General features: G+C 43.4%; 1 protein-coding gene across 4 annotated transcripts in view; it reads left to right on the top strand.

Annotated features, from left to right (window-relative positions):
• Nucleotides 1-13965, top strand: part of ARNT2 (aryl hydrocarbon receptor nuclear translocator 2) — a 77997-nt gene extending 64032 nt beyond the window's left edge. For all 4 annotated transcript variants that reach the window (XM_010717467.3, XM_019619491.2, XM_010717466.3 and 1 more), the window contains 5 exons: nucleotides 1342-1441; nucleotides 2083-2221; nucleotides 4310-4475; nucleotides 6765-6901; nucleotides 9208-13965. In XM_010717467.3, coding sequence (XP_010715769.1) covers nucleotides 1342-1441; nucleotides 2083-2221; nucleotides 4310-4475; nucleotides 6765-6901; nucleotides 9208-9306 — 641 coding nt within the window. In that variant the 3' untranslated portion in view covers nucleotides 9307-13965. The remainder of the gene's footprint in view (nucleotides 1-1341; nucleotides 1442-2082; nucleotides 2222-4309; nucleotides 4476-6764; nucleotides 6902-9207) is intronic.
• Nucleotides 13966-20801: the final 6836 nt, after the last annotated feature.

The raw sequence follows: 20801 nt of genomic DNA, 5'->3' as shown, positions 1-20801 counted from the left end.
AAAAGAAAAAAAGAAAAAAAAAGAAAAAGAGGCAAAATCATCTGCCCTTCTTCTTGGAGATGTCCTTACCCCAACCCATTCTCAATTAGTCCCTCCTACCATATGCACAACTTCCTCTAGCCCTTGTTCCCATTTCTCCCTGCTGTTTTTATATCAGAGTGTAGGTTTGCAGCCCAGACTGTGCTGAGCAAGTTGTAGCCAGTGAGGAGTTTCTACAATTTCCTATACTGAAGAGGAGAAGAAATGCCAGCTTGCATCAGTAGCATACTTACTCCTTCTCGGAGGTTCTTGTGAGGTAATTTGAGGTGAATTCTTCATCTGAAAAGGAGATATTAGATACTTGTTAAGAAAATAACATAATAAAAACTTAGATAACAGCGAAGAGGTGTTGTGTATTGGAGATCCTTGATGAACCAAGCTCACAAGATCTCTAAAAGGTAGAGAAAGCTAAAAAATACTTGTACTGCTTGTGAGCTGTGTGGGCCTTGTGTCCAGGAGGGCACTGTGAGTGGGAGACTGAAAAGAGCAAAGGGGAATTTGAGGGGGCAGACTTGATTTCTCGGCCTGTCAGAGGTGTGTAGCAACAGGTGATTGCAAAGCCATCTGTGAGCTGTGGGTGTTTTACACTTGAAAATAGTAAGGGAAAATGGGGAAAGTGAATAAGGGGTGGTGAAGCAGATCTTTCAATTATTTTAAGAGAAGTAAATAGCAGTGAGGTTTCCCTGGGTTTTAGAAGAATTCAGTACAAGAAGATTAAATTAAGGGACTGAATGGCATTGTTGTCTAATTCAACTAGAGATTGATCTCCAGTTGCCACATTAAGAGCAGACTATAAAACTTAATGGCATCTCCATGTGTGCATTACTCACTATGCTACTCTGTCTTTCCACACCACTACAATGCTTGCACTGTATTTCTTGGCTCTCCCAGGCCACACATAGAACCCTTGGCTGAATGGAGCAGGGGTTCTCTGATACAATTCCTTGGTGCGTTTAACCCTGCTGCTACATCCATACAAACGGGCTTCCAGTGGGCACCACAAAGGTCTGGACTGTGTGACTACAGGGCATGTAGCAGTGTCGTGTTCCATGCAAACAATAGCATTAATGAGGTACATCCTGGGGAAGGGCTGTGAAGTACACACAGGCCAGCTGTGTCTCTAATTTCATATTGAATTGTCATATGGCTCTTTTGTGTCATAATGTATTCCACAGGGCTTTTTCATAAAAGTTTAAGAAGGGAAGAGCAATCCCTGCTGTGTGTATACCTTGCTATTTTCTTTAAGTAATTTTTCTTGTCCCCTAAGCATTTATTTTTCTTTCATCCACTTTTCTTTTGTAGCAGATAAAAAAATGATGGCCTCAGCATCCACAGCGGGAAACCAGCAGCTGTATTCACAGGGAAGCCCATTTCAGCCAGGACATTCAGGAAAGAGTTTCAGGTACTGTAGTCCAGATCCTGAGCACATTAACTAATGACTGAGTGCAAGCTGTTTCCTTCAGTTTGGTGGAAACCACACTAACCTATAGCAAAAGGGCTTTCTATGTCTGTATGAACTTATCTTCTTGTATCCTTTGCTCCTACATGATGTCTCTGCATCTGCGCTAGGCTTACAAGCAGATTTGGTTTACTCAGATGAAAATAGTGGCTGGTAAATAGATAGTTGTTGCTGTGATGGTGACACTGGTAAAAGATAAGAAGCAGTAACAACCCTTGAAGTCAAACAAATCTGAGAGGTGATGGGGCAGGCTCACATGTCTGTCTGATGAATATTCACCCAATTAGGAAGGTTCACAGGTTTACCCAGAGCTGCTTTGTGCTGCCTTGTGCTGCTTGATGCAGGCTGCCTCAAAGGCTCTATTTGTCAATGATCCAGTCTAGTGGACTCCACTATTAAAGGGAACAGAAAGTATGTTTAGAATGCCAGTATGCTTGATAGTTCTTTAATGTTTTAAGTCATTTTTCATTAATACAGAGTGAACAGTTCTAATGTGATCTTGATTCTGAAAATTTCAATATCTGTAATACTGTTTGTACACTGGGAGTACATCCTAAAGCTGGAAACTGAATCTGTTTCTTTAGTTCGTCTGTGGTACACGTGCCTGGTGTGAACGACATCCAGTCTTCTTCATCAACAGGCCAGAATCTGACACAGATATCTCGCCAGCTAAATCAGAGTCAGGTTGCCTGGACAGGAAATCGCCCACCATTTCCAGGACAGGTATCAGTCAAAGCTGTTCTGTTTTCATAGTCATTAGAGATTTGCAGTCCTTCTTCTTCTTACGTAAGAATTGCTAAACCTCATTTATAACTTGATGAAATGTACTTTACTTCTATCATTTATTCTCAGAGATAAATCCGTTCCTCCACTTCTGTTCCTTGACAAGTTATAATAATTAGAGACAGCAGCCCTATGTGTAGTTGCATTTAGTTTGTAATAATGTTCATAATAGTTACAGTTGCTGTGCTGACATAAATCCCAATAGAAGGTCTCAGTCTAGCACTTATTTTTGTGTGTACTGAATGAATAAAAGAGGACAGCTGTTACGATTTACTATTAGGCTCACACCTATTAGGCTCACACCATTTTTTCTTGCATCCAGCAATATTACTCACAGTTAGAAGCACAGTCAACAAGTGGTACATCCAAATACAGGTGTGAATTCAGAGCAGAGGGCACTGAATCTGTTGCTTTCCATTAGCACTGCCCAGTGCTACTCACACTATGATGCATGCTGAAGGAGACAGCACGTCTTTCCATGATGTGCCCCACAACAGCATCAGGGCTTCATTAACCCAGAAATCACCTCTTGTTCTTGTTAACAAGAATAAAGTGCTTCAAAACAAAGAATAATATGAAATAATCATGTTCTGACTATCACTAATGCTGTTCTTAATCACTAACTTTCCACTGTTTGGTAGGTTAGAATGACATCTTAGGCTGGGTGATAAATTCCTTTTGAGTAACTGAGTTACTTCCACGTTAAACATGTTGATGCTGCCCAGCCCTCAGCGTGCCATGGTTATTCTGTCACACCTGTTCAGTCAGATACATTTGCAAGGCAGGCACTTTGTTGAATAATATGGAGGATTCTAAAAGCGATGTTAAAAGATTACTCATCCCTCTTTCTGTCCAAGTCAACAGAGTTTATATGTGATCATGAGGAAATTGGAATTCATTCATTGTAAATAAAGAGTTAAGCCTTGCAGAAATAACACATGCTCTCATTGTCATTGTAAAAAGCTTTAGAAATGGACGATGTCTTAGGTTGGAACTGAGCTGAAGAATTAATAGCATCTTCATCATGTTATATGCCTGTTGGGATCTCTCTCCCTCCCCCAGGTTCATTGCGTTTGTCTCAGACAATCTTCACTTGAGCGCATTGATTGCCAATAGCAGCTCACATCATTAAAGCATCCAGAGATGTAATCACCTTTAATTTCTATTTGTGGAACTGGCTAGGCAGTGTTTTTCTTGGAACTTTTGCATTTGTTCATAATGCAGGAGATGGGAAATAGTTTATTAGCAGATTTTATCTGTAGTGTTACATGTTGTTGTAGCACATGGTTTTGCATGACATGCTTCACCTCCCTTAGTCTCAGTATACGTCTCAAAGCAGTCTTGCAGTGTTTAATCATTTGTATAACATTCATGGAGATCCTATGATGAAACCATTATGTAGGTGAAAATGGCAGCAAGTTGCTTTTTAATACCCTTGAATTAATTTTGCTGCCCAGTTAAATCCAAGTTGGACTGTTTATTCCATACTCCCAGGGATAGCGATTCACACTACCTCCCAAATTTTTTTACAAGGCAAAATAACCTTGTTCCCTGTACTCCTTAGGCAGGGAGTGTAAGCAGATCATTATCTTCTTTGGCCAATTTTCCCCAAGCTTTGGCGACTCTAATCATCTGAGAACTCCATACATTCTACAAGACAGACGGATAACTGTGATTTTCCTGTGGCACTGCAAAATCAAAACACATGGCAACTGATTCCTCACAGCTCTTCAGTTTGAAGTTAATCCTTGTAATAGAGGTGAAGGAAATCTTGTTTTTACCAGTAGCTCTTATTGACTGCGTATAAGTTAATAAGCAGGAGAACCGTAAGTGTTGATTTGTGGCTTCTTGTGTTTCTTATACAGCAATATGTTGGCTTTGACAGAAATAAAATATGACTGAGATGGGGATAAATATCATATCTGCAGGATTTATTTAGCTTATGCTGTCTATTATTAAAAATGTGTGTCTGTTGAAATGCTCTTCAACAATAAAAATCATTCCTTTCTTTTACCCCGTATTCCTCAGCAAATTCCGTCTCAGTCTGGCAAGGCTCAGTCATCTCCCTTTGGGATTGGAACAAGTCACACCTACCCGGCAGATCCATCATCATACAGCCCACTTTCCAGCCCTGCCACCTCTTCTCCAAGTGGGAATGCCTACTCCAGCTTAGCAAACCGAAGTGCAGGGTTCGGTAAGTTTTGAACAAAGTAGCACAGAAATGCCCATAAAAATGAAACCTTGTGGCATAAATTGAATTTGAAATCCTCCAACTTTTTCTTTTGGTGCTTCAGTTAGGAAGCTTGGGGTGTGAAAGGGTTCTGCTCTTGTTTTGTGCACAGCAGACTGCGATAACCTTATTCCCTCCGTGATGCATCCTCTACATCCAGCAGACTTTAGAATGTTGTGACATTTTTTAATACGAAGTTGCATCTTTTTCCCTGTCAGTTGTGTCATAAAAGATTCATAGGTTGCTTGCACCATTAATACGTCTTTCCAAACTGTAGCCAGAAGGTTCAGTCTCTGCTTCTAATGATAACACCTGAATGGCACGATAAAATTTACATTCTTTCAGTTCTTCAACTTCTCTGCATAGTGTTATATCCCCTTGTCTGGGGATGGCTTGCTGCTATTTGGTTGGACACAAGACTGTGCTGACCACGCTGCCATTTGGGAAGTGGTTTTCCTTTTCTGTGCTCAGCTAGTGGCTTTCAGACTGTAACCCTTTGGTGAAGATTTCTGGACTCCAGGAGCACAACAAGATTTAAGAGTAAAAAAAATTAAAGGTTTGTCAATGATAAACATGGGAGTGCATGGGAGATGTTGCTGGCTGATAGTAGTCTGCAATTCCAGAAAGCTTAGGTAAAATCATAGTCATGGGTGCTGTTTTCCACTTCTTTCTTGACACTACAACAGGAGCAGCTCCATTGCAGATCAGCCTCCCTAAGTTCAGACCTGTGCTGCATTGCTTGGAATAAATACAGTGAAATGGAGCTTTTCCCGCAGAGCTTATTCATGACTCCATTTTCATTTCCATTAGGCTTTGTACATTTGTTTATGAGACAGCCTTGCATTTCAGGCCTAAGCTACTTGGCAGGAACCCTTTCACCTAATGAGAAACATTTCCTGACCTACATCAGTTTGGATGCTATTAATAACAGCCTTCACAAAGACGAATGTCTTCAACCTCTGGCTTGCAGTCACTCTTTTGCTGAAAAAGAGCATCATTTGCCTCACTGACTTAATTTCAACTTATTCTTCTGAGAAAACAAATATTGCAGGGTTGTTTTTTTTTTTTTTAAGTAGCAACTTAGATGAATTTTATTTTAGCTAGTAAAACGAATGTAGGATTTCTGAGTCAGCTGAATTATTGTGTAGCAATGTCAGTTAGGAAGAGCTGTAATTGTCTAATTCAGATGTGGTGGAAATACATCACTGCAGCCTGTATACCATCCTGTAAAATGTTCATTTTATCTGTTTTGCTTGGTTTAGCTGGTAGTCAAAAGGATTGAAGCACTGATTATGGAATAGTAATTGATCTGACGTTACAGAGTCTGGTTATTGGAGACCTGACATAACATGGTGCATGGAAGTTTGGTATCTCTGGAGGAAATGCTGATAATCTGGGACAGCCAGATCTACCAAGCTTGGTTCTCTGTAGCATGAGGAAGACAGACAAAAACAGTAGGAATAGCTATTTAAAAAAAAAAAAAAAAGAGGGAAAAGTGTTAGCCTCTCAGGAAGCTTTCTAACATGCTAAATCTTAGAAGGAGATATTGAAAGTAATTAAAACTATCAAAAAATGTATAAATTTGGGGCCAGTTTGTAGAAATACAGGGCAAAATGAATTCTGCTTCAGTGTGAGCTGTGACTGCTCATGCAGTGTATGTGTAATAGATGACTGAATTAACGTGTGTGGCATCATATTTTTTTCTGGCAGGTCATTTGGAAGAAATCCATCTCCCTGAAGTCATCATTTTAAATGTATTTACCATAAAACCTTGCTGTTCTTATTACATTCTCTGGAATTTACATGGCCTTAGTCTTTAAAAGGAATTATCAGCATAATGACACAATAATAATTTGCTATAAGCTAATGCTAAATAAATCATTTTGCAGCTGTAATATTGGCAGTTAAGACAGTGTAGCTAACAGCACTCCACATTTTTAATACAGCAATGTCCGCGTTTAATCAAGCTGAGCTGTTGCCTGTTGATCTTACTATTTTTATATCATGTACAAAATGTGAAATTGCTTCTCAGATGAGAACTGTACACCCACTGCTGTAGAAATGATTGAGCTTTTTAATTAGAGATATTTGGATGCTGCAGTTTGTTTATTTTTTAAGTGAAATGGCAAATGGATGGCACTGAGGGTCTTTTTCAGAGGATCATTTGCAAATACAGGTGTTGGTGGCTGAAGTCTCCAAAGCAGCTTTCCAAGGGGCTGCTCTCTGACTTCTGCCTTCTCTCTCTTCTTCCAGCTGAAGGTGGTCAGAGCAGCAGCCAGTTCCAGGGAAGGCCATCCGAAGTCTGGTCCCAGTGGCAGAGCCAGCATCACAACCAGCAGAGCGGAGACCAGCACTCACACCCACAGCCCAGCCAGACCGAGGTGTTCCAGGTGAGCAGAGCCCAGTGAGCCCTAAATCCCTCTGTCACCACTGTTTCAAATAACTGTGGCTGTCAATAAGCTGGGATGCTAGCAGGGCTTCATGGAGTTACCTGTTACTGTGTGTTGCTGCGGGTTTGCATTGCTCATGCCTGCTGTTAGCTGGAACTGACTGCTAACTAACAACTAAAACTGTTTTTCTGTTTTATTTTAAGTTGTTACAACACTGGTTTCCCTGTACCTGAGGTGTGTGTATTTTGTAGGGAAGCCATGAGATGGTTCCAGTGTCTGTCTTACCTTGTTGCTGACCTCTAAAATCCCAGTCAAGTCCAATTAGACTTAATTTCAATTCTCCTTGATAGTTCAAGCAGGAAATGAGTGTGATATTGCATAGGTAGTGTCCAATAAATCTTTGAAGCTAAATAAAGTCAGATATCAGATAGCTGGTAAATAATCCTCTTCACCTACCTAATTTTGTTACATCAAGTACAATTTTGGGCCATCACTATAGGTGGAGTGAGTCTTTATAAGTTAATAAGTTCTTGTATAACTTGTTTTTAATTTAGATGAAGACAGTTTGCAACAAAACAATGGAAGTAAATGCAGAAAAGACAGCTCAAGCCCCACGTAAGGTTTTGATGTGGGGCACCTGATTATCTTTTAAACAGTAAATTTCCCTGCAAGACTGGGCTTGTGCTTAGTTGCTCTCAGGAGCACTGCAGAAGAGGCATTAGCCTGAAAATGTTCCTGTGTGAAAGCAATGGTTCATTCACACAAACAAATAACATCACTACACCTAGAATACCTGTCTGCATGCCATGTGGCCCAGACAAGATAAATCTGTTGTATCTCTCCCTAAGCAAAGTTTAATCACTTTGCATGTACTTTAACTTAAAGCATCTTCAGGGTAATTTCAGTGAGCTGATGGCAGCAGAATTCAACGGCCTGCAGAAAGGGCTCCCTCCAGGCACTGTCTTGTGTCTAAAACAAGCGCTGTTTCCCAGCAAATATTTTATGAAATTGTGGCAAAGGAGAGCCAAGGATTAAATGGGAAAAAGGAAGAATTGGAAAAGGATTCACTTGAAAGGCCTCCAAGAAGTTGCTTGCTCTGTTTGTGCCTGAAGCCAGCCCTCGGTTAGGTGGACGTGAGGAGAGAGAGAGAGAGACTTCAAAGAGGAGCCATCCCGCTAGTCTGTAACTGAGGAAATGTTGCCTCAAAGGCCCCAGCAGCAGAAATGCCTTGAAGGGGATGGGAATTGAAACACGTGGGGGCAGATAGGGCTTCCCTTTGCCTGGGGAGGAATGTGGGGAGAGATACAGGCTGACCCTGGCAGCTTGGAAGCTGCTGGTTCTGCCCACTGCCTTGTTTTCCACTGCTGGCAACGATGCTACTGAGAGCTTGGATGGATTTTCATCTTCCCTGTTTTTGGGGTGACTGCTCAGTACACAGCTACTCTCAGCAGTTATTCCTTCACAGAGCAGATCCTGTGTGTTTTCTCTGTTTGCTCTTTGGATTTTGTTTTATTGTAAGGATAACGATCCATCCATGGCGAAACTTGGCTTTACAGTAAGAGCTTATTATTGTTAGGACTGACAGGAAAAGCAAGTGTAAACTCTTAGTTTTCTCAGCAAGAGATGTCTTTTCCCCGTGGCTTCAGTCTCCAGCTGAGAGGAAAGGTTTAGTATTTTTGAAGCCTCCTGCAGGGAGCTCACTTGGCTCAAGACACGTGGGAGCAATTACCATGAAATCCCATTTCTTCTGAGAAGTTTCCACCATTTCCTCTGCCACTGAAAGCACACGAAGGCTGCCTGGGCAGCTTGTCAGATAGGGTGGGTGTCCAGACTTCAGTGTCCCTCAGAGCAGCAGTACATTCACTTACAGAGTATGTGTTCCCACCACTGTGCTGACATAGCAGGAATTCTTGTTGGTAGGGTGCAGGAGTGTCAGAGATACTGAATACTTCTCGTATAGTGCTGCCCTCAGTGAAGCTGGAGAGTTTCCTTCTCTCCGTGTGTAACTGCCCATTACAATGGGAATTGTTTCAGCCTGTGAGGAGTATTATGGGACAGCTCAACTGTGGTTTACTCAGAGGAGCAATCTAAAGCTGACGTCCCACATCCTGTTCAGAAAGCTCTGGCAAAACATAAGCAGCACGTAAACCTTAGCCCAGTACCCTGCACAGGTCCGTTCTCTCCTTATTTACCTAACCTTTTGCCTTTTCTGGTTTTGCAGAATGAAAGAATGAACAGGAAACACTTTGTGCCTGGATAACATGTTAGAAAGTGACACATCACTTTGATTTTTCCTTATCATGCAGGACATGCTGCCAATGCCGGGGGATCCAACGCAGGGTACTGGCAACTACAACATAGAAGATTTTGCTGATCTGGGCATGTTTCCACCATTTTCTGAATAGCTTGTGAAGCAGAAATGGAAGCTCTTCTTCAAGGCCATTTCAGTATATTTTTGGCTCTGCTTTTTCTGTGTTGCATTTCTGTAGAAGCTACTAAACCAGAAGATGCATTTCTCATATTTCAGATAGTGGTGTAGGGCTTGCTCTCTCCTCCACGGGCTGCGTTAGTGCCGACAGAGGAGCTCCAGCTCTTGGTAGTGTTCATTGACAGCTCCGTTATATTTTTTTTTATTTTATTTTATTGTCATCTACCTCAGAGATGAAAAACTTTGTTTGATTTAAAAAAAATATATATATCTCTGAGTCTTAAATATTTGAATGTGAATGATATCTAATATTTCCTTTGAATGGTAATTTTTAAATAGATAACGCAGTAAGAAAGACTAACAGAGAAAAGGTAAGGTGATGTGTTATTACAGTGCCTACCACTCAATTTCGATGCCTTGCTTTAAGCTTAGGTTTCTGGAAGCAGACAGAATATTCTGTTTTCTTTCATTCTTGTAGTTTTTAGTTCACTTTAAATGTGAGATTAAGCAACATAATGTAGGCCTCTCTCACCAGAAGATTCAGCTCCACCTTTTCTAACTTAAATTTGAATGTGTGTACATTTTGGTACTTTATGTATATCTTGTGATGTATGAAGTGATTTCCTGTACTGGTTTCTTTTGCCTTTTAATGGGGTCTATTCTGGAGTGTACTGAGAAGGCTTGACAATATGTGGAGGCTTCAGATACTGCAGGAGTCTCCATCACTTCACACAGTGTTCTTACTTTTAATTCAGGTGGTTATCTGTTCAGAACAAGCATTTACTTACAGAAGCTATTAGTCTGTTTTTGCACTGAATTGAAGCCTATGTAACTCTACACGTTTCTCACTGGCTGCTTTAATTTTGATTGTTCTTGCTTTCCCAAAAATACTCCCTCATAAAAATGACTGTAAACCCATCAAGATTGCAGTTTCTATATTAGCTGCATTTCCTTTCTGTGAAGTACTTTTTATACTGTGAAACCTCACGTTTTAGCAGTGCAAGGTGGTGGCCTATTACAGTGAAATCATTCAAGCTCATTTGCTGTAAGCAGTGAGATGGTTTTGTAGCATACACTTTTTTAGAGTTGGTAATGGATATCAGTTGGACTCTTGTCCACTGTGTACACAGTGATAACTTGAATTTTTGCTTGGATTCCCAAGCAGTCGTTTTTGTTAAACCCTGTTAACGCTTTTCTGTTAAATACCGGGTTTTCACCTTACAAAGTGTTTCGAGTACTGGCTATTCTGAATGCTGTGTGCTTTTCCACAGAGGTAAGTTCATCAGCCTTCCTTCAGAGCTAGTCATCTACCATATCCATTCATCAGAAATGTGGTAGCAAGTTTTTTATTTGTTATCTCATACATATGATGATTTACAGGAGGTTGGGTTTGTAAAGCTCAGCCTTTTTAATCATTTCTTTTGGGGTGGGAGAAGGAATTGCTCAGAAAGGACAAGGAGCCCAGAGTTCCTGCATGCGGATTTTCTGCAGCCTTTGAGGTTGGAAAGGTTGGGAAGGAGTAGGGTGAGCTTCCCGGAGCCTTTGCATATTCAGGAGCTGTTGTGGACCTTGAAACAGGAACCCCCATCTAGATCCCAATATCCACAGCCCCACATCTAGATCCTAATGTTCACAGCAATTCATAGACTTCACAGCACTGCGGTTTAACTTTTCTAGCTCCTCTTGAGTCATGGGCTATGTTCCAATGGAAAGGACCACATACATTACTGTAGTCCATGTTGCCAGGATAACATCTTGGAAAAGAGGGCGGGCCCCTGTCCTGCAGTTTGCCCTGGCATCATGCTGAAAGGCAGCGCAGGCTGCCAGGCCAGCAGTGGCACAGGGACCATGGGGTGTTTTTCCACCTTACTTTGCTTCCCCAGACCTCAGGCAGAACAGCATGTAATTTTCAGTATCCAGGAAGAGCCTTTTCTACTTTTTCTCTTGCCAAGTCTGGGACCAATCTCTTATCCTACGTGCAAGTGGGGCTAGAGACACTTTTTTTTAGGAAATTTTTTAATGTATCTAGATGCAGTACTGCAGAGGCCTCAGATCTCCTGGTCTGTACTTGCCTCACCAGAATCACACTGAAAACAAACAAAAAATCATACCTCTTCTCTCCCAGAGATAGGGAAGTACCTTCTTAGGTGAGCAAGCCATGCACTTACGCACAATTCATTTGAATACATGAATGTTAATTCTCTTGGAGCATTCTCCCTTTCCACCCATGCTGCTCGAGAGAATGACTGCTCTCTGAATTACGTAAAGAAAGCTCTGCTGTCCTCAGAAATTCAGTATTTCTGAAAAAGAAGCCTTGGCGCAGGGCAAGCTGGGGGAAGGCAGGGTCAGCATCTGCACGCTTTGATAGGGAGAAGCAGTTTGTAGAATCTGATCCTGAGGGAGAGAGCAGCAGATGAGCAGTTTCTGTCTCTGTGCAGAAGATGCTGGAGATGATACATTTCAGTTCTTCTAGAATTTTTAAAAACTATTAGTCTGTAAAGTGAAAAATGAATCAAAAATGCTATTGCTCTGTTTTATTTTACCTGACAGACTGTTCTGAGCAGATTTATAATTTATTCTGAATTCAGTCCACAAATAAGATGTATGCAGTTGTTTTTATCCTAATATCAGCAGTGATGACTTCATCCTAGAATCACAGAATAGCTTGGGTTGGAAGGGACCTCAAATATCACCCAGCCCCAACCTTCCCACCATGGGTTGGGTGCCCCCAGCAGACCAGGCTGCCCAGGACCCCATCCAGCCTGGCCTTGGGCACCCACAGCTCTGGGCAGCCTGGGCTGGGACATCACTACCCTCTGAGTAAAGAATTTATTCCTCACATCTGATCTAAATTTCCCCTCTTTTAGTTTAAAGCCATTCCCACTTGTCCTATCTCAAAAAATTTGACTGTGCAGTTAAAAGTGCACTGTTAGCAGAACTTCAAGTACATTTTCCCTTCTTTTATTTGCTGTGTTTTTCTTTTTTCCATACAGCGACATGCCAGTGCGCCTGAGGCATCAGGGCACGAGCAGCTGCTTCTCATCTGCTAGCCCCCCACCTTTCTGTTCGGGAGAGGGGATGGCTGCTCCATTCAGGTGCAGATGGCACCAGGTTGGGGCTTTCCCTGCAAGCCGTGGTCATCCATTCCTCTGCTTTCTTCTCCTTTCCGCCCTTCCTTACCACTGCATTCCTTGCCACACACACATGGGGAGGCGTGGGCAGCCTTTCCCAGTGAGAGGGAGCTTAGCAAGCTTCAGGTTCAGCAGCTCTGTGCTTTAGCCAAGTGACCGAGCAGGTTCAGCATCCACAGTGTGTTAGCTGCTCTGCAAAGCCCCATCCCAGCTCTTGTGGCAGAACGTGCCGCTCCGGCTGACCTGTGCCGCATCTTTTTGTCTCGTGTTCGGCTGCTAAAGCAACTTCTTTTATAATATAGCTGGCATTGTAAAGTGCATTTGGAATGCTAACGTCCTTACTATGTGCCATTGGTGTAACTTTGCTGGTGCTTTGGCTGCCAGTCTCTAGAATTTCACAGGTGGTGGATTTCTTGTTTCTTCTGTGTGTTCATTGCTAAGCTGCAAATAAAGCTGTGATTTCTGATCAAACTGTGTTGCAAACACAGTGTTTCTCAAAACCGAATCTGCTGATATTTGAACTGCAAGTAATAGTGTCAGGGTGAGCTATTTCCAGAAGTGGGCATGTAGACCAAGATTTTAGATACTAAAATATGTACATTCCTTAGTTCGAACAAGCTGTCCTGTTTAACGAAAGGGACTCCATCACATTCCTTGTTAGAAGCACTACTGGCAGTACCTACGGTTATGCTTTAACCAGGCAGTTCCATTTGTAGCTTTGTTGCCTTTTTTTTTTTTCCTGTTGTTCAAGTACAGTATGAAACTGTAAATACTTCTTGCAGTACTGCCTTTTTAACTCTTACTTACTTTTGGCACAGTGTTAAATAGTGTTGGATTTACCCAATTGCTATGACATATATTTTTATACATAGGTGTACTCTTTTCTCGAGAATAATAACAGCCATTTTGTCGTCAATGCCTTACCAGTGTCATACTGCTGTTGCTCTTTGTTTGCAAGGTATCGGGTGGACTAATTTCTAGTTGAGATATTTTCATTTTTCCTGGCAGTGCTCATTTGGGATCCAGGCAATTTTTGCCAGTTCCATTTTTTGCAGTTGTAAGCTGTGAGAAGAGAATGTGAGCTTTGTGTTCTTCCTGTTAATGGAGCAAATGAAAGGTGATGGCATCTAATTGTCTATAGAAGGTTGGTCTTTTCCTGCTCTAAGCCAGAGTGCATTTCATGGAACTGATGACTGTGGGCACTGATTACTTTGTGTAGATTAATGGTCTTTAAAAAAAAAAGAAAAGAAACAAACAAAAAAAGAAACAAAAAAAAAAAAAAAGAAACCTCCAAAAATGGACTTCTGTCATTGTTAGGCACTTGGTTACTTATCTGTTTAAACTCTTCATATGGATGTGAAATTGTGCCGTGGATAAAGTGTATTTTGTACTTCTGAATGTTCTATATTTATGACTAACAAGTACAGAATCAGTTGTGTGTACGTATAACTAATAACTGCCTTTTTAAATTTCATTAAAATAAAAAGGTCATGAGCTGTTGTTAATTCCTGTCTTTTTGTAAATGGGTACAATATGCTGTTGGGAATCGTGGAGTGGGAAGTAACCCTGAATGATGCCAACAATCAGGCACTGGGCTTTTCTTTGCAATCTGTTTCTGTGCTGCATGGTTTGGATGGGAAGATGCCTTTTATCTTCATTTGTACAGAGGCTGTCCAGCGGGAGAGAAATGTTAGTTTGAGACATCGACTTTTGAAAGAAGTTCCAGAAAAGCATTAATTAAGAGCCCTGTTCTGCTGATGGCGTTGAGATGTATGATTTGGGATCTGTATTGTAGAGTGTTTAATTAGAGCACCATTGGTTTAGATTGATTCGTAGGCTGCGGCAATTTCTATTCCCTCTCTCGGGTGACAGCACAGTGCTTTCTTTGTCCACCTTTTGGTCTCATTATTCAAAGTTGAAAAATGCTCGTATCCTTCCCACAAACATCCTGGTGACCTTTCCAGACTTTCTTATGTAAAGTGCATTTGCCTTTCACAGTGGTTCTTCATTGTATTTATACTGTATTTCTTTGTCTGCTTTGATACGTTCTGAGCAGGATTTACCTCGCTAATAAATCCAAAAAGCTGATGTCTGGACCACCTCAGGGAGCTGAAGATGCTCCAAGGCATGCATTCCTGCTGCAGGGTAGGTGGTGTTTTCACAGCCCATGCACCATTTTAAGGGCTCTGTCTGTGGAGAGCAGACACAGGCCCTTGTTGGGACCCCTGTGGGAAACCCACAGTCAAAGCAGGGCACTGGGATGTCCTTCATCAGCTGCAGGGCCAGCCCCACCTGCTCTGCAGGGCTCCACTGGGTAAGTGCTCATCCCTAGGAGACGTGTTGGTCTGTGGTGATGAGGACAGAAATGCAGAGGGTTTGTTATTGTGGCAGTTGTTTGGTGCTTTTTGTTGAATTTTGGTAGGCTTTTAGTCGCATTTGGAAGGATGTTATGGAAGTAGGAGGGAGCACACAGAACAGAGGTGGTGAAGGAACACAGGGCGGGGGTGGTGTGGCTGGGCTGTGGTAGGATCCCTCCTAGACCTCTCAGATTCATGGCCATTAACCTCTACTCCCAGGTACTCAACCAAGCACACTTTTAGGCAACGTGGTGACAACTGGCTGTGGAGTTGCTGGGGGTGTTAGTTTTGGTGTGGAGATGCAGATATGGAAGGGAACCAGATGTGCAGTGATAACTGCTATAGCTCAGCATGGTGGGACACCATCCACATGTAAAGGCTGGTGTGCAGGAAGGAAATACAGTTGATGTATCCCTACGCTTGCCATATTTGGCTCTATAGTCTGGCATTAATGACTCATAATAACGGCTTAAGTCTTCATTATGATGATAGAAGTATATTTTTTCTTAATTTTCCATGGGAGCTAATTCTTAGCCACATTTCCATCAATATATCATCGCAGTTGAGGATGTATTACTCATTTAATTTTCCCAATTTCTCTCCAAGTTGGATATAACAGGGACAGATACAGGGTTCTTCCATCTTTTTTCACCAAGGTTTGGCAGATTCCTGCTTGGCAATCCTTGGCAGCATTTTTCTTCAAATTTCTTGTTCTGTCCCACAGAAAATGAAATAACTTGAGCTGCATTAATGGACTTGGGATCATGTCCAAAGATTGCTAGGGCATCTTTTCATTAGCTCTGGAAAAAAATTATCTTCTAATTATAGACTGACACTAAATACTAATATACAAAATGTGTCATTTGGGACCCAGCTGAAAATAATGTCATCTGAAGGGTCACACATGGAAGATGAACATGCAGCAGCGCTTAAGTGCAATTACCACAGTTCTTGCAGACAAAATTTAACAGCTGTACACACATTACTGCCATTACAGCTATGCAGGCACAGACTCTGAGGGACAGAAGAGGGCCCCAGAGGTTGGATATTAGGAAGAATTTATTCTCAGAAAGAGTGGTGCTGCGGTGGCACAGCTGCCCAGGGAGGCGGTGGAGTCACCATCTCAGGAGGTGTTCAAGAACCGTGGGGATGTGACAGTGAGGGATGTGGTGAGCATGGGAGGGAGGGAGGGGAGAGGAGTGGGCTGGGTGATCTTTGTGGTCTTTTCCAACTTTTCTGACTCTGTGATAACAGGGAGAGCTGCCTGAGACACCCTGGGCTGGGCTGTGGGCACGAGGAAAGATGGAAGGATGGAAGCTATGCAGCCCTATATCTAGAAAGGTACAGCTGTGTCAAGAATTTGAAGAACTGGTAGTTTGTGAACTTATACTGATGTGTTCTGCTGTCTCTTAAAAAATGTGTTTGCTGTTGTTGGAAAGAAAAAGGATATTCATTGAAATTCATTAAATTCCCATGAAACATTTAATTATTGAGAACCTGTAAAGTGTTTAAAACAGGGCAGTCCCTACAAGACATACTGGTGCCCACTGCACAGAGATGCTTAATCTGAAGGGATTTAGAACTGAAGGTTATTTAGATTCTTAACATATTTTTAATGACCCCCGTGATTTAAGGTCAGAGACCTCAGCGGGGAGTCAATGGAAGTTGTCACTTTAATCATTTTACTTCTAAAGATTCAGCAAAGTTGATGCAAATCGACTTAAATTTCCAGATCTTGCTGAGGAAGCGGGGTTCTGCTACCAGGGCTGACCTGGATATATTGCCTGGCAATGAAATGCTGTAGCAAACCCGTGGAAGCAAGTTGTCGATCATATAAATACGGCTACTAAAAGATGAAAGCCCTAATTGGGTAAATGTGAGGCGGATCACTGCAGATACACAACACCTCAGTGCAGACTGAACGCCCACTCTGCTCCGGCAACAGATTTCCCCTTCCTCATGCACAACTGTGTCACTGCAGGGTGGGAGAGTGCATTTGTGCACCAGTGTTAATAAGGTGTCAGGAGAAATGTACTCTTGTAAAATCAATCAAGACTTCACTATTGAGAAAGAACTTCATTAGAGAGATGGGAATATCAGACAGCAGGTCCCCGTTTTGCTCTTGTTTTTGTGCTTTTTGCCATCAGGATGTTTCACAGCCATTTAAAACTCTGGAGCTGAGCTCCCAGCAACAAGTTCTGTAATAACTCCTATTTCCAGGAGTTTCTAAAATTGGGTTAAAGATACCCTGAAGGCTCACATTTCTTTGCTGCTAAGGTCCGCTATCCAGAAGAGAGCAATCTCTCTCTCTCTCAGAAAAAAAGGTTTCAGTTTCTTCTCATGAAGAGAGCGTGCACTAAAAATGCTATTTGTTGGACTTTTAAGAACCTTTTCCATCACCAACAAAATGAGCAAAGCGCTGCTGTTGGCAGTGGTAGTGGCGGGGTGCTCTGGCTGCTGAATGGCACAGCTGCAGCCAGAGGCACTGGGAGGTGCCCTGTGGAAAATATTTGGAATAACTTCTTTGCCTGGGCAGCCTGTGCGGTGCGGGGGCTGCAAAGGCCTCCAGCTGTGCCTGACATCAGCTGCCCAGTGCCTTGGTGATGGACGAAGACTGGAGGTGTCCTCTGCTTTCTTGGGAGGTGGAAGAGACGGTCTCAGCAGTCTCAGTGCCTCCTTTTGGATTCTGGATTTGGTAGGCACGGAGCCAGAGAAGGCACCAAACCCTGACGTGGTCACCAGTCCGAGTCAGTGAGAGGCCCTTCGCAGCACACAGAACATACATGGCCGGGAGACTCTGCAGCCTCCTTCACAGCCGCAGCGTGTCCTTTTCCCATGTCCTGAAGAAGCCCCAGCAGTGCTCACTAACCACTGCCCAGTCAGGTTTTATGCCGCCCTGCTGTTCCCACACCCATCCTCCTTTGCAGACATTTGCCTTCCAAAGAGCCGAGCAGTTCTCTGGTATGACTCAAGGTGTTGACAAAAATCCCCTCGAGCTGCTGACAAAACCCCAGAGATGCAGTCTATCAGCAAGGCAGTTCCCTCAGCTTTGCAAGCAGCTTTCCTTTTATTACAAGCCCTGAGAAACTGAGATCGGGAAAAAAGGAACCAGAGTGAAGAAACAAAAGAGCTGTTGCCTGATTGGAGATGCTTGGGTTTTTTTTCTTCTGGATGATCTCTGCTTTCCCACCAATAAAACCTTTATTAATGCAGTGACCAGACATAACAACACAGGGAGAAGTAAACAAGGATGTGTTTAATGGGTAAGATCACAGTTTCACTGTCATCTACAATATTGTCCTGTAGGATTATTTCCATCCTCGTCACCCAGAAGCTATATGGATTTGGATGTGGATTTGGTTTGCGTGTGGTTTCTAGGTTTAATGGGAAGTCTACTTGGTAATCTCAATGCAAAAGTGTCCCGAATGGAGTGCCTGAGTCCAGCTGCCATAGCAGGGGCTGCACTGCTAAGAAGAGGCTGTGGAATCAGCATGTGGGCCCTAATTAGATATAAATGTTGGTTTCATTTGATGTTTAACCGAGCTAGAGCCAATATTTATAATCCCATTGCCACACAATCTTCTGTGCAGAGGCAGTGTCTGATACCTTCCTCAGCCTTCTGGAAATCTGTAGGTTCACAGGCTAGAAGAGAAGTTCCTTGTTTGCTTTTTCACTTCACTAAGGATGCAGAAAGCTGATGTGATCTTACCAAGAAGGCTCGACTTCCTTCACTGCTGGGAGAAGTGAGCAGTGGCAGTACTGCGCTTACACGTGCTCTCAGTTCTGAGCAGAAGGATTTCCACAAGAGCTGCTCAATGCATCATTTCGGATACAGACTGGCTAACCCAAACCTATACGGGGTGAAGATGGGAGAAGGTTCTTTTCAGGGTGTTTTTGACACTGTGTACATCAGGATCCCAGTCCTCTCCTGCTCTGGGATAATGCATTGATCATGGTGCTGCAAGGAGGTGATTGTTACCGCTGCTCGTTAGCGATTGGGACGCTGGAAGGCACAGGGGTTAAATGGCTCTGTGCACCAAAGCAAATCACTGGTGACCCAAAATTACAACGTGGGAGTTCCTGACTCCTTGGCCATGCTCGTTCCACGAGACCACGCTGCCTCCTGAGAAAATATGTTTTCACGGTATCTGGCCAGCTGTGTAAACACGTCCAGAGACAGCCATGCAACGCTGAGCTGCTCCCACTATGCAAGTCATATTCTGTTTTGTTTGTAAGCACAAATCCTAAATCCCTCCTCCAAAATGGTTATTTTTGCAAACAAAGTGTTGGGAAATGAGGAAAAGCAGAATAATTCCAGATGACGTTGATGTTTGGGGCTGCAGGTGACACAGCGAAGCTCACTTCCCTTCAGACATTGAGCCTCTGGCTCCATGCCCGGACTGGAGGGCTGACACAGGAGGGGAAGGCTCCTCACTTCTCACTTCAGAGGTTTCCTCAGCCGTCAGAGTGCCTCTCCTGAGCCTGAAAATGCACTGCTGTAAGAATCAGAGTTATGAGTCTCAACTCCTGAAAAATGGTGAGGTCTGAGCGCCATCGATACGTAGTTTCCTCATTTTGCCTCTCTTATACGAAGACGAGATTCTCCTGGAATGTGACATGTCCAACTGCCAAACAAAAAATACTTTTCTTCCTTAACTTCCTTTTCTCCTAGCCATGAGTGGGCACCGCCTTCGCTCCGGCTGCATCGAATGGGTGCAGTTTGTCACTGTGAGCAGCACAGCTCAGGGCTGCTGTCCGTGCAGTCGCTCCTTGCCAGCATTTCAGTGATCCCACTGCTCTGCGCTCCGTTTCATCCTGAGCTGCTGAAAGCTTTATGCCCAGGAGGAGGCTGTTGCAGCGTGTTCCAGCGCTCTGCTTCGCTCTTAAGCACGCATCATGTTGTGTCTGTGGTGTTTATCAGCAGCGTTCTCTCTGTTTGTTCCTCTCCAGCAGCTACATGCACAGCTGGGCTCTCCGGGGGAGCTCCGCGCTGTGTTTGTGCTGCTGTGCGTGAAATAGAAATGCTCACCCTCTGTGCCTCTTGCAGCTTTCCCAAAGGGTTCCTCAGGGTCCACAGAGGAGTCTTCAGGATCTGTGACATGGATCTGAGTGAAAGCAGTAAGTTCTGAGCCCAGCACTGCAAAACGCACAGCTGTAAGGTCAGGCTGCTGCCCTGCTTAGTGGGGATGTGCTGTGATGGAGGGACGGGGCTTTGGCGGTGGATTTTGGGAAGGCCCTGGCTTAGGGCAGGCCTTCTGCAGGTTTTCGGGTCTCCATGAGGCCAGTTTGCAACAGGCTGAAAGCAGCCTTTCAGGGCTACCAGTGATGACATTGGATGAGAAAGCATTTTGTTTAAACGGTAGTTTCTTCAAAGTATGATGTGAGGAGTTGGAAAAAAAATGAAAGGAAAAAAAAAAAAAAGCCTTTCTAGAGCTTGAATTTTCTCCATAGAGCAGAGCACTGAAAAATAATGAAAGCCAGATGGCCCGGCCTGTCCCAGGAACGGGAAAGGGAAGAAAAGCCAAGCTCAGCATCGCAGGAAGCTGCAGCCGGGGAGCTGGGAAGGGCAGCAGCCTGCACAAGGAGCACAGGGACCAGCACTGACCAAAGCAGCTCTGGAGATGGACTGGTGCTGGGGTTTGCCCAGGAAGGCAGGGAGGAAAGCGACTTCAGGGCATGCAGGTCTCTGGTGCACAAAGCTGAGCCAAAAGTCTGGGCTGAGTTTGCTCTTGCAAAAGCTGTGTAGGAGTGCAGGGTCCTTCCTGGATGGAGGCTGCAGTGAGCAGCTGAGCTGTGCCGAGTTTCACAGCTGTGTTGTGCAATGGTCGAAGCCAATCCTGGTTCCACCACTCTTTGCATGGGAGTTACGTGTTCCTTGATGGAAATATACGAGCATGGCAGAAATGAGTCTGACGCACTTCCTAAAGGGGCAAGAGCACTGTACAAGTGAGTGTGTAGGCATGGACACGGGTTTAAAGTAGGGC

This window comes from Meleagris gallopavo, chromosome 12, assembly GCF_000146605.3.
Source record: "Meleagris gallopavo isolate NT-WF06-2002-E0010 breed Aviagen turkey brand Nicholas breeding stock chromosome 12, Turkey_5.1, whole genome shotgun sequence".
NCBI lineage: Eukaryota > Metazoa > Chordata > Aves > Galliformes > Phasianidae > Meleagris > Meleagris gallopavo.
Note: the sequence above shows the minus strand (reverse complement) of the source record. Positions and strands in the feature narration are given on the sequence as shown.